Consider the following 17533-nt stretch of genomic DNA (forward strand, 5'->3'; position numbering starts at 1 on the left):
GAGCTGAAGTTTAGAAAAAAGATGAAAATGTTTGATTTCACTAAGGGAAGAAATTAAATAATATTTTTTTGTTGTTTTTTACTTTATTGTTATACGTTATAGGAATGATAATCTTGTTGTATTTATTTGTTCTGGTCTTTAAAAACTAATCTCTTATTTGATTACACAATCAAATCAAAGTTGTTTTAATTGACAATGTATGAATTTTCTATTAACACATGTATTCAATAAATAAAACTCATTTTATAAAAAAAAATGTACCTAATAATTTCTGACAGTTGAGAAAAAGCAGGGGTATAGTATGGGGGTACACACGAGTATGTTGTAGTTTATTTATTTTTATCAAATGAAATGACAGTTAATAGGGCCCAGAATAATTAAAAATCCGGTCCAGTATGGTTGTAAAACGAAATAATCAAAATAACGAATAAAAACCGCCGTTGCCGGGGATCGAACCCGGGTCACCCGCGTGACAGGCGGGAATACTTACCACTATACTACAACGACATGTTGTTGTTGTCGTTTTGGTATAATATTATACATTAATTAATCCATCGTCATCAATAGTGAAACTAATAGCATCCCATCTCATACCCTTGTAACATTCACCTGTGCTTTTTATTATTAGTCTTTTTCCGAATTTTTTAAAACTTGAATCTTGATTGAGATGTATATTAGCATAATATAATTCATTTATTTATTTTTATAAATAGTATTTGAAATGTTTCATATAAATTTTAAATTTATTTACATTTCAATAATTATTTTAAAGTATAACATATGAAAATGAACTTCTAAATTTAATATCTCATCAAATATAATGTTATTTACAAAATGTTTTCTTACAAAATAAATCATATTATTTTCTTCCTTAAAGTCATTAGTAGGCTGACAATAAATCGAACTAACTCAAATATAGTTTGAAACTCGATTCGATGATTTATTGAATATGAGTAAAAAAATTAAGTTCGTTAACTAAAAGAGTTGAACTTAATTACATAATTCGATTAGTTAGTTTCATGAGTCAAGTCCATTATATTTGAGAAGAGTTATATTGACTCTAAGAGCAGGTTTGAAAATCTACTCCAAATCTTAACCCAATATTTTATTTTAAACTAATTATTTTAATTGATCATTTATATTCTCAAATGAATAAAATATTTCTAAAAATAATTATACAAATAAAACCAACATCATATAAATAATGTTTTTTAAGAAAATAATAAATAAAATCAACATACAAATAACTAATTTTAGCCTTTTTTGTTATTACTAAAATTCACCAAATATAGAAATGACTGGCATTTCAAATATTATTTATAGTATTAGGGAATTAAGGGTTAAGAATATAATTCTTTGTGTCAAATCACCATTTTGACAGAGTCTGTTGTTGCTGAAATGCTTTGTGCAAAATTTGTATACCTGTCGAAATGTCGAAGAAGTGTGTCTTCGACAAAAATTTAAGACTTAGCTTTTTTTGATGTTTTTAGTTGAGTTAGGTTAGTTGGAGATTGCTTGATGTGCAAACAATCTCAACCTATAAATAGGAAGGAACCCTATCATTGTAATAATACAGTTGTATAAAGAAAAATTAAATAAACTTCAGTACGAATGCAAAGAAAAACTCTGTAGAAATATTATCCCGCTTCCCTTTTTATCTCAAACCCTAATTCATCTTTTCCTTTCTTCTTTAATAGTCGTAGTGCAGCGGAATTATCTTGCAACTAAGGTGTGGTTGATTCACTTAAGTGAAAAGTGAAGAACAAGAGGCATAATCAATCAGAAGAATTGATTCTTGTCCGTCAAGATTGATTCAGAATTCTCCATATTTTTGGTGTAATTCCAACATTAAGAAATTCGTCGAATTCCAACATCTGGTATCTAGAGCACTAGTTGAGTGATTCTTGGGCAGCATAGCGCGATGAATCGTCCGAACGAGCATTTTCTAACGAGTCTTCCAATTCTAAATGGTAAGAATTATGATAATTGGTCTAGTCAGATGATGATCATATTATGTTATCAAGACATGTGGGATCTTGTGAAGGAAGGGGTAACGCCAATTGCAGAAAACGCGACGTGATGATCATATTATGTTTTGCCTCCCCCCAGATCTTTGCTTGTAGCATGTGGATCTCAGCAGATTGGCTTTCCAGTTGGTTTTCCTCTGGAAGTATAGTACCGGGCGTGTGATTCCTGGGCTTGTTGTGTTAGATATGTCTGTTTTGTCAGCATTCATCAAACATAAATCACGCATATTCATGCATATTCAAAAACATTCAGATATTCATGTTGCATTTTTGCCATATATCTCTTGTATGTGTCTCCTGCTTTGGGTTTTATAGATCTCTTTATAGATCTTCCTAAGCAGATGTCGGGTGTTAAAATCTCTCCATGTAGAGTCAGCCCCGTAAGCAGAAAGTGTCTGTATTTTCCTTCTGCAGTTCCCCACCGAGATTATCCTCGTGGATGACGGTTTCTTCCGTTTCCTCCCAACAAATATATTGGGATGAATTTTCCTATTGAGTTATATCCTCATAGGACGTGTTTTGATTCAGTCTGTCCTTTCGGATTAATCCCGAATCGGAGTTTTGTCAACTGTTCTTGTGCTTCCCTGTGGAATAAATGGATGATTTGCCCAGTAACCGGTAATAATTGTTTTATCCCCAGCGGAACCTTTTTGGGCCACTACCCAGTTACCGGTAGTTGTAAGTCCTACGTTCCCTCTTCTTGGTGGAATTTGTGGTTATATACCTTTTATTCCTCAGCAAGAGTTGATTGGTTTTCTACCCAGTATTCGGTAGCCGTAAATCCTAGTTTTCCTGCTCTTCAGCAGTTTGTGGTTTGTTATAAACCCTATTTTTTGTTTCCCGTGCGGAATTGTGATTCTTTCATTCCCACGCGGACGTTGTGGTTTTCTACCCAGTATTCAGTGGATGTAAACCCTATCTTTTATCCTCATCATAGTTGTTGGCTACTACCCCGTATTCGGTAGTTGTAAGTCCTATCTCCTTTCCCCTAGCAGAGGTAACCTTTGTGGTTCGTTCTGGTTGATGATGGATTTTGGCTGTTGTGGTTTTATTCCCAACAGAGTTGGTGTCTCCCTGTGGAATAAGTTGAATAAGTGCTCAGTATTTGGCCTTCATTCACCCCCCTCCCAGTGGAGTTTGTGGTCTTCTACCCCGTATTCGGTAGCTGTAAATCCCATGTTTTGGTTTTCTCCCCCATCGGAGTTTTGTACCTTGTGGTACAGTTGGATAATTGCCGGATGCTTGCAATTTTATCCCAGCTGAGTTTTGGATTTTCTACCCAGTAGTCGGTAGTGGTAAACCTCTTGTTTCCTCAGCCAGATTTTTGGTATTCTACCCCGTATTCGGTAGTTGTAAACCCTAATTTCTCCCCTTTGCAGAGTTAACCTTGTTGTTCATCCTAACCGATGATGGTTACTCTTTGTGGTTATCTTCATTCAATATTTGATGTTGATATTACCCATTTGCTTGTGGATAATTGCCGGTTGCTAGCAATTGTATCCCCAACAAGTTGTCTTCTGGATAATTGCCGTATGCTCGCAATTTTATCCTTTGAAGTCGCCAGTGGGTCCTTTCACCGTTTGCTAGTGATTTGTTCCCCGGATTATTGATTGATTATCAATATATTCCCAGCTAGTCTTTGTGGATAATTGCCGGATGCTCGCAATTCATCCTCAGCAGATCGCCTTTCATTCGCCCGTTTGCTTGGTAATGATTGTTGCTCCCTTTTGATTGGTCATCATTATATACCTAGTTGGTATCCCAATGCCTTTCTTTTCGGTCGATTTATCCTTTGTTAACCCAGTAACCGGTTGTGGATAATCTTCCATGCGAGTATGTTATCCACGTTTTGACGGTAATGGATAATATATCTCATGCACTCTTCAGTTGAAGCCTTTTGTGTTTCCCTTGTCGAGTAAGATTCGTTATTTCCCTTTGCGGAGTCGAATATTTGTTGTTTCGGATAATTGCCGGATGCTTGCAATTTATCCCATTTGAGTTGTCTTTCATTTACCCGGATGCTTGGTATCGATTGTCTCTCTTTTTGGTTAGTCACCTATTATATACTTCGGTATCTCTGGTGTCTTTTCCTTTCGAGTATTATTCACGGTCTGCCGGTAATGAATAATATATCTCTTTTCACTCTTTGGTTGGAATCCTTTGTTGATCTTCCCCCAGTAGAGTAAGATTCGTATTCGTTGTAGAATCGAATATCCATCCTTTAACCAGTTTGTGTTTTGGATGATGAGTGTTTTGGCATATATACCAATTCACGTTTTCGGTAGATCGCCTATTATATACCCCGGTATCCTTGGTGGTTCTTACCATGCGAATATTATCTACGTTCTGACGGTAATAGATAATATATCTCGTGCGAGTATTCTATCCACGTTCTGACGGTAATGGATATTATATCTCATGCGCTCTTTGGGTTTGTGTCCCCAGTCGAGTAAGATTCGTTTTCCCGTTGTGGATTCGAGTGTCCATCCTGTAAGTCGATTTGCTTTTTCAAGCCCTCCTTTCGGATGATGAATGTTTTGGCATATATACCAATTCACGTTTCGGTCGGTCACCTATTATATACCTCAGTATCCCTGGTGTTCCTTCCTTTCTGCTCCCTATTATGACCTTGGTCCCCTGTGGAGTCAGATGTTCCTGAGTTGATATACCTTTTTCAGGTCTTTCTCAGATGTTTGGTTGATTGACATCTCTCACCCTTATACCGGTCTTAGATATTCATTCTTCCTGAGTTTGTTACCCTTATATCGGTGACACCTCATCTTGTTGCTTTTCCCCGTGAGAGTCTCTTTGTTGGACACTTCTCCAGTGGAATATCCTGTTGTGATTTTTACCCTTTGTTGTATTGGCGTTTTCCCCAATATATGCATTTTCCCCGGCAGGGAGATTCTTTGTGGATCTTTTCTTGGTCCGAGTCCGGATTTTATCCGAAGTATCCTTTGTGGATAATCTGAGTCAGCTTGTGTCTTTCCAGTGGATATGTTATCCTTTGGAAATCCTCTGTTCCCCAGTGTGAGTCCTTTACTTCCCCAGTAAAGCCTCCAGTCTGTTTTGTTATCTCCCAAATCAGAGTCGTGTCCTGCTCACGCATTCTTTTCCTTTTATCCCCAATAAGAATCCCAATAAGAGTCTTGTTAGAGTCTCTGTTCCTGGTGAGTGTATTACTCCGATGGATCGTCTTTTCTTCTGTGTGAACCATATCCCCACAGAGTTTGTGTCTTTTGCATGCATACACTTGCATCATGAGGTCTCTTAGGGACCAAAATTTGTCTCATTACTGTTATTTAAGCCCATTCTGCCGCGTCGAGATGAAGATTTCTAAACTTCACTTCTCCGGCTAGAATGACCTTAAATAGGGGCATCTGTAAGACCCCAATTTTGTCCCTAAGATCCCTCATGGCATCATATCAATCATATCATTGCCTCAAGGATCATTGTGCACCTTGCCTTCTTCTTAGTGGGTGGGTTATCTTCTGAGTGTGGTTCTTGATCATCAAGCATGTTTAGCATTTGTATATCATTGCTTTTCATTTGTTTATTAACCCAAAAGTACAAAAATATTGTCATCTAACCTTGTTACTTACAGATGAAGCAATTAGGTCAAGACAGTCAAAACAAGTCATTAAGCCATATATGGTGGCCATTCTTGAAGAATTTGGGCACCATGATCATTCATAAGAAGTTCATATGAGTTGTGACATCATTTTGAATCAAGATCTCAAGTGGAAGAGGCTTGAAATTCATCAAAGCATGGCTCAGTCAACCAAAACCCTAGCAAAGTCAACTGTGGTCAACTGTGCATTTAATCAGGGATTTGATGGTGGGAAATGTTTTGAGAGGTCTCATTCATGTCCATATAAGCCTTATATAACATATCAAACATCATCATTGAGGGATTGGAGGTTAGACAAGAAGTTTCCCAAAATAGCAAGTGACCTGTAATTTCCAACTGCCAAAAATGGAAAGGTCTTCTCCTCAAAATTACCTCATCAAGCAAGATTCAAATCAAAATTTGTCCAACATGAAAGTTGAAGATCTTGCTCTCACCTTTCCAAAAAGTCCAAGAACACCCATTTCTCATTTATGGTTGGCAAGTTATGATCAAATCATTTTCAAGAAAAGTTGAACTTCAAGGAGGCATAACTCTTGAACCATTTGGCCAATTCATGTGATTCTTTTTTGAGCAAACTCCATTTTACATGCTTTATCATAATCCATCATTACATTGCATCAAAAATCATCACATAAAAAGTCCATTTTTCAAGTGAACCAATTTAAATTTTGGTGGGAAAAAAGGTGATTTTGAAAAATACACATGATTTTCACTCCAAACCAATGCCAATCACTTCAAAACAGAAATTTGGACTCGCTTCAACTGGTTTTGCACTGTTCCATTGGTTCTAATTGAAAAAGGGCATTTTTGCCAAATTGCATAACATGTGCAATTCACTAATCCATTTCATTTGTTGCTAATCATGTTTAGCTAGTGTAATTAACAGGTACTATAAGATCTTAATTGTAACAGAATTTCGAAATCAACAATCACAATCTCAGATCCAAATCCAAAAATCTCCAATTCTCTCAAATTCTCTTTAATTTTTTTTTCACTTTTCCATCGAATTTCATCATTCTTCTTGCATGTGCTTGTGCTAATCTTCATTTGTAGTTATAATTGGAGATCTGTTGAAGAAGAATTGTGGAAAATCTCGAAGAATCACCACTGTTGAACATTGATGCATTCACATGGCAATTGGAAAATTCTGCGCATTCAAGCTGTGTTGAGCTAAAGTTTCACTTCCATTCATCTTTTGCATCAGCATAGAAGATCTGTTTTCATCATCCAAGCCTTGAGGAGCTCAAATCCAGCTGCTGCATCTTCATAAGGTGAGAATTCGATCGTGACAATCCTTGAAATCTTGATATGGCTTTTGTAGATCCTAGTTCATAGATCACACTGCAAGTTGAATCGTGAATTTTCGTTGAGATTTGAGCAAGATATCTTGATTTGAAGTTTACATGTTGGAACTTATTTCTATCGAATTTTTTGCCATGCATAAAATTAGAACAAATTAATGTGATATTGTTGATCTATGTTGAATGCTGATTCGATCCATATAAATTTTGTGGATTTCGGTGAGATTTTGTTCTTGATCACGATGAACAGTATGAAGATGATGAAGAACACTTGAATTTCGTTTCCAGAATGCTCATAGATCCGTTTGGCTGTGTTTGCATGAATTTTCGCTGTTTGTTAACCATGTATCCAATTGCCATGCGCCACCTCACTTAATGAAACGCAGCGTTTCATTAAGTGAGCGCCACTTTTAAAATCCTCGCCAGTTCGATTCTGGCCTCAGGCGCTTCTTCATATTACCTTGTGTATTTTATTTCATATATGCTAACATGTCTACATGCTTCATTCTACATTTTTTTTAATTTTTCATCACAATCAAAAATTCATATCTCACTCAATGTAAATCCAAATCATGTGCAATTTTTTGTGGAATGTTCAGCATGATGTCCTTTATTTTTTGATGATTTTTAATGAATTTGTGCGCAGTTGGATTTTTAAAATGCCTAGGTTTGTTTTCATATGTCCTTCCTTGCACCTTCCTTACTATTTCTTTCATGAAATCTTGATTCCTAATTGGAAATTCATGAAATTTTACATGCATGATCTAGACTCATTCCTGGTCATTTTGGTATATGGTTTGTGAGTTTTGCTTTTCTGGATTGTGAGATATGATGTGATCTTTGAAGGTGTGACAATGTATGTCACACCATTTCTTGTTCATGTTCTTGATTTTATTTTCCATGCCTATTGAACTTGAATTGATCTGGATTTTTTCATGCTAATACTTATGAATGTCTAGTGTGCTTGTGATTTTTCCTGGAATATTTGAATGCATTTTCTATTTGTTTGAGAATTTTCCCTCTGTTTGACCAATTGTGAACATTTTGTGAGTCATGATACCATATGATTTGTGAAATTCTTGTGGTTTATTGGACGGACTTGAAATTTGGCATGTGTATTATAGACATCTTTAAGTTTGCCATGGCTTTGGTCTCATTCATTTATCTTATGCCATTTCTGTTTTATGCTTGCATGAACTTGATGTATGATTTGGTGCCTTGTATGAGCTTGCTTGAACATGCTTTGATTTGTTGATTTTAATTGACTTGTTTCCACTTATCCAAATGCCATGAATTTTGGTGTGTTGCTCATTGAATGTGTTCTGTTTAAGCATGATTTTTATTGGAATTTATTGAGCCATTGTGGTATTGATATGCTTGTGTTCATTCTGTTTACATCAATGTGACTCCAACTTGCCTAGTTTGACATGATTTGCTTATGGAATGCAATTGGTGAATAGTTTTGATATGAGACAAATTGGACTTGGTTCTTATTTGATTAATCTTGGTTTTGATCAATTTTCATGTTCTGTTTTACATTTTTTCTCCTCTTGTGACCCTAGGCTTTGGCCTAAGGGTTTACTTCTCACATTTGAGTTTGATTTTCAGGTTGAAGAAGCAATTGCTTTAAGGAGATTAATTCAAGTTGATTGAGTTTGGTTTATTTGATTGTTATGAACTAACTTGGTTTGTTTTGTAGGATGCTAGCTCATTTGATTTGAATTTGTGCTTTGCACATGTGATTGATTGTGTTGACTGATGGTTCTTATCCTGTCTGTTTTGACTTTGTGATTGGTGTACTGATTATATTTGATTGATTTCAGGTACATTAGTTGCTATAGTTCCTTTTGTGAACTTGCTATTGCTTTTCTTTGCTTAAGCATTGAGGTAGAATCTCTTGTCTCCATGTAGTCTGGAAGACCTGGCTTGTTACTTAGCCAGGCACCTGTCTGAAGTCCTCCTTAAGAGGCAATGTTTGTGATTGTTTAACTTTGTCCCCAAGCAGGAAAAGACCTCATGTGAGGCAATTGGTAGATAGAAGAGATATGTAGCCTATCTCCTACTATTCTGTGTGTCACTCACCTTTCTCACACCACATGTGTTGATGCATAGTGAGTAAAAACCCAAGATCTATTGAGTCATTAACTTGTAGAGAGAGTTCCAACTTTCTGAACTCCCACACCTTCTGATATTCAATGCTCTCTCTGACCAGAGATAAGAGAAATGAGGCACATCCCTCATATCCTTTCATCTGCTTCACCTTGGCTCTCAATGTCAAGGTTAAGAGCACCATTCACCCTATTCCAGTTGACTTTTAAGTCTAACCCTTTGCTTGAGCCAAAATTGTGTGGTTATAGTGTGTGCTAAATGATTTTGTTTGATTGATTGCTTGTTGCATTTGTACATGTTTGCTTGGATGCTTTTGTGCATTTATCATCATTAATTGTTCATTATTGCATGATCATCATTTCATATCTTTGTGATCCATCTTTGGTTTACCCATTGAGGACAACTGTAAGTCCATTCATTGGCCATTGTTCCTATGATTTGGAAGGGATAGAGTGTAAGACCATTTCATTGGCCACTCATGTCCATTGCTTATTGCTTGTTTGTTGGTTGTATGCGAGGATGCAATTGTAAGACCATGTTGTTGGCATTTGTACTCCCATGATCATCTGTTGGAGATTAGAGTAAGCCCAGATAGATTGGCATCTGACATCCATCTTTTTGTTTGTGTTTGCTATGTGAGGATGCAATTGTAAGACCATGTTGTTGGCATTTGTACTCCTATGATCATCCTTTGGAGATTGGTATAAGTCCAGTTGATTGACATCCATGTTTGGTTTTTGCTTTGTGAGATTGGAGTAAGTCCATTTATTGGCTTCCGGTATCATTGTTTTGTTTTAGGAGATTGGTGTAAACCCATTTATTGGTATCCGGTATCCGCTTTTGTTTGTGAGATTGGTATAAGTCCATTGATGGCATCCGGTATCACCTTGCTTTTATTTGCTTGTTTTGTTGCCTATTCCTAAGGACACACTTGAATCATCTTCTATACGATCTCAAGAGGTGAACCTTTCTAGGAAGTTTTACACTCCATTCTCCACACCCTCTTTGTCCTAAACCTTTTCACATGTTGTTAATTCAAAACTTTGACTTGTTGTGCAAACATTCTCATGTCTTTTCAAATTAGAAACCTGGACCCTAAGTCCTTGTCTTTTCAAACTCCATTTCATAACACTTCTTTGAATCAATCTTAATCATACCTTGACCATATTTTGTAAATACTCATAATCAATTAACTTCACCCATTCAATTGTTTTGTGGCTTTGTCCATTGTTAACATGTTTTCATACATTAGCCGTAGGTTTCAATTACCATAGTGGTTGATGTAAATATTACCTTGTCCTTAGTGAGTTGATTGTAAGTCTTCCATACCTATTATAGGGTTAACCCCTCACTAGTATGTTGAAGCCGTCCTCGCATGGTGGATTGTTGATTCAGGTTGAGTTTTCCCCCATTGGTAATGAAAAGCCTTAGGGCTTGTGTTTTAAAATGAACTCACTAATTTTTGGAAATCTTTTAGCCGAACTACGGCGTTTTGATCCTTACCTTTGATGGAAGGTACGTAGGCAATGGGTTCATCCGTTCAAACACAAAAATAATAAAATTGTATATTCTTTTCTCATCTTCCCATTCCTGTTTGCACAATATGTCATAAACAAATAAACATTTTTTATACAACAAGTGTGAAAAGGGCTCCCTAGGAGTACCTAGGACGTGATGGGTGCCTAACACCTTCCCATTGCGTAATTTACCCCTTACCCAGACTCTCTGATCTTTTTCATTAGTTTTCTACGTGTAAAACTTCTTAGGTTTTTGTTCGCTTTTTAACCAGTCCTTAGGATAAATAAAAGTGCGGTGGCGACTCGATTCTTTATATGCTTTGCTTATGGTTTAATCAATAAATCATATAGCGACGAATATACCGCTACAATAGCGCGATGAATCGTCCGAACAAGCATTTTTTAACGAGTCTTCCAATTCTAAATGGTAAGAATTATGATAATTGGTCTAGTCAGATGATGATCATATTATGTTATCAAGACACGTGGGATCTTGTGAAGGAAGGGGTAACGCCAATTGCAGAAAACGCGACGGATGAAGAAAATGCTGCACACAAATAATTGAAGAAGAAAGATTATAAAGCTCCCTTTATAATTTATCAATGTGTTGATCCATACTATTTTGAAAAGTCGAGTGATGTTGAACCAACGAAAGAAGCATGGGAAATTTTGTAGAAATCGTTTGGAGGCACTAGGAAGGTGAAAGATGTGAGGTTATAAACTCACAAAAGAACATATGAATTGCTTCACATGAGAGTAAGTGAAAGCATAACTGAGTTTTTCACTAGGATTATGGAACTGGTGAATCAAATCAAGGTATGTGGAGAAGTTTTGATATCAAGATCGGTTGTCGCAAAGATCTCGAGGTCATTGGATCCAAAATTCGATCACGTGGTAATACCCATAGAAGAATCGAAAGACTTCTCAATATTGAAAAAGGAAGAGCTTCAAGGAACGCTTGAATCTCATAAAAAAAGAATGGTCAAAAGAGTTGTAAGAAAGTCGAAGAATGATGTGGATTTGCAGGCGCAATCAACAAGAGGAAAGAAAGGCCAAGGAAAATGGTTTGACAAAAAAGGTAGAAGAGGCTACAATAATTCGATTGGTAGAGGAAACCAGCAAGAAGGAAATTATTCGAATCAAATAAGACCCCCATACCAAAGCAACCATAGAGGTGGTGTTACAAGTAAAGGAAGAGGTGGTGAACGAAACCCTGACAAACGTCGAATCAAAGTATGAACACTACTTTAGTGATTGTCCTGATAAATAAAAGAATCAAGAAAAAAGTTATGCAAAGCTCACAAATCATGAAGAAGAGGAGATGTTGATGATGGTCACAACAAGAGATGGAGAAAGATTCAAGGACCAATGGTACTTGAACTCAGGATGCTCATCACACATGACTGGTAGGAAAGATTGGTTTGTCAACATAAAACCCTTGATGAAGAACATGGTGAAATTTTCAAATTACAATAGTCTATCCATTTAAGGTATTGGTGATGTTCTGATTATGAGAAAAGATGGTAAAAGGGTAGTAATTTCTAATGTATTGTATATACCATACATAAAAAGTAATTTGCTCAGTATAAGGGAGTTCCCCGAAAAGAATTACAAAGTGTCGAATAAAGATAAGATGATGAGAGTTTTCGACCCAGGTGGATGGTTAATCTCGAAGGCTCCTATGTATGAGAATATAACCTTCAAGATTTATTTTAATGTGATGGAGCACAAGTGCCTTGCAATTGTAGCTAGCAAGAATGAATGACTATGTCACTATAGACTTGGCCATCTCAACTTCAAAGACATCATATATCTAAAAAAAAGAAATATGGTTTCAGGGTTACCAGAAATCTACATTCCAAATGAAGTGTGTAAGGAATATGTGCAGGCAAAGCAGCGCAAGAACATATTCATCAATGATGCAAGAAGAAAGTTGAAGGAAACATATACTTTGTCACATTCATAGATGATTTTAGTCGAAAACTGTGAATTTGCCTGATCAAGAATAAAAGTGAAGTGATTGAGGTATTTTCCAAGTTTAAATATTTGTTCGAAAGACAAAGTGATTGATGTATTACAGTAGTTTCATTTTAAGGTCTTGCAATGAGAAATGTTTTTAGCATTACAAAATGTTACTAAAGTTTTTACTATTATTTTTGGGTTAATATCCAAGACCGGGGTTATTGAAGGAAGCTTTTTGGTTTCCTAACAAAACATTCAGGTTGTCTCTTCCTTTGGTGAACTTGACAAGTGCTTTTTAAATATTGCAAATTTCATTTTTTAACGTATCATATTCATTACACTTGTCAAGTTCACCTTATTTGTTAAGAGTGGAACTAATTTGGACAATATCAGTTTGTATTTCTCTAAGAATTTCTATATCTTTCTCAAGGTTTTTATTTTTTGATTCGAGAGAACATACGTTATCCTTGTGTTATGAAGACAACTTGTTCTAGTTTACTTGTTTCTTTTGTTAGTTTCTTACAAATGTGAAAAAGATTTTGATAAGAAAAGTAATAGGTTACATCATCATCTTGATGATTTTACATGAGATACGCTTCTTCTTTATCATATGACGGTTCCAAATCATTATCCTTCCTTCGATGTAAGCCTTCTTGCCCTTTTTTCGTGTTTTCTTAGATTTCTTCTAATTTTTATTTTCCCTTTTTTCTAAGGGATAATTTAGTTTGATATTTCCTTTATTTCCACATAGGTAGCATGTGGGAGTGAATGAAGCTTTCTCCTCGTACTTTTCTTGTTTCTCCTTTTGTTGTTTCTCATGACTTAGAAATCTTTTGAATTTTTTTACTATAAGGGCCATATCACCATCAGAGATAGAATCTTCGACTTTGAGTGTTAGACTTTTGCTTTTATTTTCTCCTTTCTCACCTATGACAAGTGTCTCTAGTTCCATTTTATTTTCCTTCAATTTACCAAAAAGAGTGTGTGAGTCCATGGTTTATAAATCCTTATATTCACACATCTCAATGATTTTAGATTTCCAGCTACAATTTAGGCATCTAAATTTTTTTTATAACCAATTCCTTATTTGATAATATTTTTCCTAGAGTTCTCATATGAATCACGATATAGGTAAATCTTATTTGCATCTGATTTATGTTCTCTTCAGGTTTAATTCTAAAAAACTTCATACTTATGAGCCAATATGCCCAACCTTGCCCTATTTACCTTAATAGATCCTTCATGTATAATTTGGAGGATGTCCCATATTTCTTTTGCAGTCTCGCGGTGAGAAACTTGCAAAACTTCTTCAAGACCAAGAGCATCAGTGATGACCGTTTTTTGCATTTAGGCCGCGTTTATGAAGTCTAAGTGTTGAAACCAGAGGCCTAAGTAAGAAAAACTCACCTTTATGAAGTCTCGCTAGAGGGTCTCGATTATCTAAGTCTCGCCCAATTGAGCCTAGTCGATTGAAGCTTGGCTCACCCTCCAAATTGTATCCATGACTCATTTTCCTTATCAAACGTCACCCATTAGGTCTTCAAGGATTAACGATTTAAAGATATTAGTCAAAGAGGATAAACTATCTCCTCCAAAATTCAAGGAAGAATCACTCTTCCCCCACTTCCACATCTCTATTAAAGGAATTAAGAAAAGTCGCTTCTAACCCGACCCGAGAAATTTCCTATAAATACCCAAGTTTCTGAATGAGCAGGAAGATGATTCACTAATAAACGAAATCCTAATATACATTCACAGTCTCTTGCTATTTTCACGTAAGCTAACTCTCTACACCTATATTGTACTTTTTTTGCGAGTACAAAAATATATTAAGAAAAAAAAGTCCATTTTCAAGGTTTGTTCGATTTGAACATGCTAAAATCTTAGACATTGCATACATCTCACAAAATTGAATTTGGTTTAATTTTTGTGTGTGTGATGCGAGAGGGCCTAAGCCCAAACAAAAAGAAAACTATAATCTAACCATTCTACTATAACATTCCAACAAGATCCGCTAAATAAACAAAGTTCAGATATTGTAGACAAACATCATAAAAGAAAATCCATAAACTATTACTCACTCCTAATCCCGTGAGTGCGTCAACATAATTATTAGTCTCTCTATAATATGATATATCTAAATCTCTCAATCCCGATTAATCAAAGTTTTTATTTTCTAAATAAACCTCTAACTTTTAACCATTTTTTGATTCTCATTTGTGAGAGCTGCATAAATCCCCTTTACTATCAATTTGCACTTCTACTTTCTTATACATTTTGCTAAAAACTTATAAACCCACCAAAGTTCCCACATGATATTGGAATTTAGTTAGATTTTGAAAAGGTAAATACAGTTCTAAATAAGATCATATTAATTATATCGAGTATTTGGTATTAATCACATCCACAAATAATTCATCATGTAGTTAATATAGGAACAAATCATGTAATAACCAGTAACATAAATAGAAAATATATTAATTTTTTAGTGTAACTGTATTATTAATTAGAATGTGAGATTATCAAACTATATATATATATATATATATATATATATATATATATATATATATATATATATATATATATATATATATATATATATTAAAAGAACTAATATCATTTTTTTACTCAGAATTAATATCATTTTAAAAATTGAAATTTCACCTATTTTGATACAATTTTTATTGTTGCAAATATGTCAATTATTTTGAGAAAAAATGATTTTCCTAATAAGAAATAGAAAATAGACATCGACCTCTCAAATTGACAAAACAATGAAATCAATGATATTCTATATATGAATAAAAAATAAAATTTAAAATGTGTGTAGAAAACAGGTTGTGCCCTTTCAAAGCAAGAAATGGAGAACACAAATAACAAAACATGGGACCATAGCTAGCTACATAGGGTTCAACAATGGAAGAAACTTCAACATGTCTTTTATACTTTTTGGCAAGACAATGCACCATTAATCTCAACTTCTTCCAACATCATAAAGCATTGTTTCTTTGTCAAGGATATGTCAATGTGAATCCTTGAACCAAATTAAGCACAATATTTTTAAGTACTATAGCACTTTTAATATGCCATATAATAAGAAAGGGTCCACTATGCCATCAATTGCCTCTCCTTTAGGGAAGAAAATTGGATGAGACTTTGAGCTGTGTTTGCCCCCATAGTGAAGATAATGGTAGACTAGTGGGTAGGAACAAGATTTTTGTGTGTTGGAAAGAAGCTTCGCGGACAATTCACTTTCCACTTGTTTTTTGTTTTATTTTTCAATTTATTATTATTGCTAAAAGATAAAATAAAACAGATGTTAAATATCTCTTTCAATTTTTAATTAATCAAAGATTTTCAGTTCAAATTCAATATTAAAAATTAAAATAGAACTCATAAATTATAGTGTCACTTAATGAAAAAAAAAAAAAATATATATATATATATATATATATATATATATATATATATATATATATATAGTTTTAGTTACAGTTATGATCCTCTTTGATCCACTCTTTTATTTGTGTATTTAAAATTAACAATATTTTTATTTTTTAAAATAAATTTTTTATTATAAAACATGATAAATTATTATATATGAATTTATTACGAGATTTTATAAATAAAAATATAAGTTAAAAAATTAACATCTCATCAATTTTTTATAAAAAAAATTATGAAATGGAGATTAAAACGGTTTGAATTTAAAATATGAGATTAATTTCGTAAATCAAATAAAATTGAAGAATCAAAAATATAAGTTAACATTATTATTATTATTATTATTATTATTATTATTATTATTATTATTATTGATATTAATATTAAAGAAAATATAATATGTTCTTGACAATGTAAAATAATTTGACACAGTCAATCAATCACCATCATAATGATATGACATAATTGAATGATAAATTTTTATTAAATGATAATATAAAATTATTTTATCAATACATATTATTAAATTTTTATTAATATTAATAAAGGTTAATTGAAATACACTTCCCCTATAAAGTCATTTTATCAATTAAAATTAATTCTTTTGACATAAACATCGTAATTAAAAATAAAATAATATATTATAGCTAATTTTTTAAAAACAGTTTCTTTCACGTTTCTTTCTCTCATCTCCTATGCTTATGTATCAAAATGAATAATGTCTCGGAAACAGAAGAAGATTAAATTTGGTCCAAAAGTATTTCAAATGTTATTAAATTAATCATTTTAAACATAATTGTTAAGGGTAAAAGGTAAAAATTAGCTTGTGTCTGCCCCCTTTCTTAACATATTGCAGAAAAATCAAGCTTAATGTTCATGAATCATGAAAAATATTATTCAAGACATGAATGATGGTGAACAAAAAGAATTATACATAATTATGTATTGCATTTTCTCTACCTTAATGATTAATTTATATTAACTTGTTTATTTTGATTCTTTTCATCATGCGTGAAGAATGGGATACATATAGTCAACGGATGTTTTTAATAGTATTTTAAAAAAAAATATCTTTTTAAAAAATGAAACAGAATACTAATTTTAATAAAATCTTTGGTATCCATAAATTACATTTAGTGTAACTTATGTTAAAATTTTAATTTATTTTAAAATAAAATAAAATAAAATAAAAAATAAAAAAGACGTGACATTGAATTATAGTGTTTGATTGGTTGAGAATATTAGTATCCAATTTTGATCATAGACTCAATCTACTGGATATTTAATCTTAAATATATAACAAATTCAAGAACAAGTCTTACATAATCACAAAATTATGGACAAAAACCTTGAGCACATACATAAAAGCAAAATATATAATTATCTTTTTAATTATTTTTTAAATAAATTAAAGAAACAAAATGTATAATTAATATTTTGTTAGTGTGCCTAAAAGATTTATATTTGGATTTATGATTATATAAGAATAATCCCTTGTTCAAAGCAAAGAGTAGGACTTTCTGACACATCTACAACAAC

The 17533-nt window shown here is 33.5% G+C and overlaps 1 protein-coding gene and 1 non-coding gene across 2 annotated transcripts in view; both read right to left on the reverse strand.

Moving 5' to 3' along the window:
- Nucleotides 1-13894, reverse strand: part of LOC127082611 (zinc finger BED domain-containing protein RICESLEEPER 2-like) — a 28164-nt gene extending 14270 nt beyond the window's left edge. Inside the window, exon 1 of the mRNA XM_051022839.1 lies at nt 13775-13894. Within this exon, the coding sequence (XP_050878796.1) occupies nt 13775-13894 (120 nt within the window). The remainder of the gene's footprint in view (nt 1-13774) is intronic.
- On the reverse strand, nt 436-507 carry TRNAD-GUC (transfer RNA aspartic acid (anticodon GUC)). The gene has a single exon. It is a non-coding gene; the product is annotated as a tRNA-Asp (tRNA).
- Nucleotides 13895-17533: the final 3639 nt, after the last annotated feature.

Source organism: Lathyrus oleraceus, chromosome 5 (assembly GCF_024323335.1).
Source record: "Lathyrus oleraceus cultivar Zhongwan6 chromosome 5, CAAS_Psat_ZW6_1.0, whole genome shotgun sequence".
Lineage (NCBI taxonomy): Eukaryota > Viridiplantae > Streptophyta > Magnoliopsida > Fabales > Fabaceae > Lathyrus > Lathyrus oleraceus.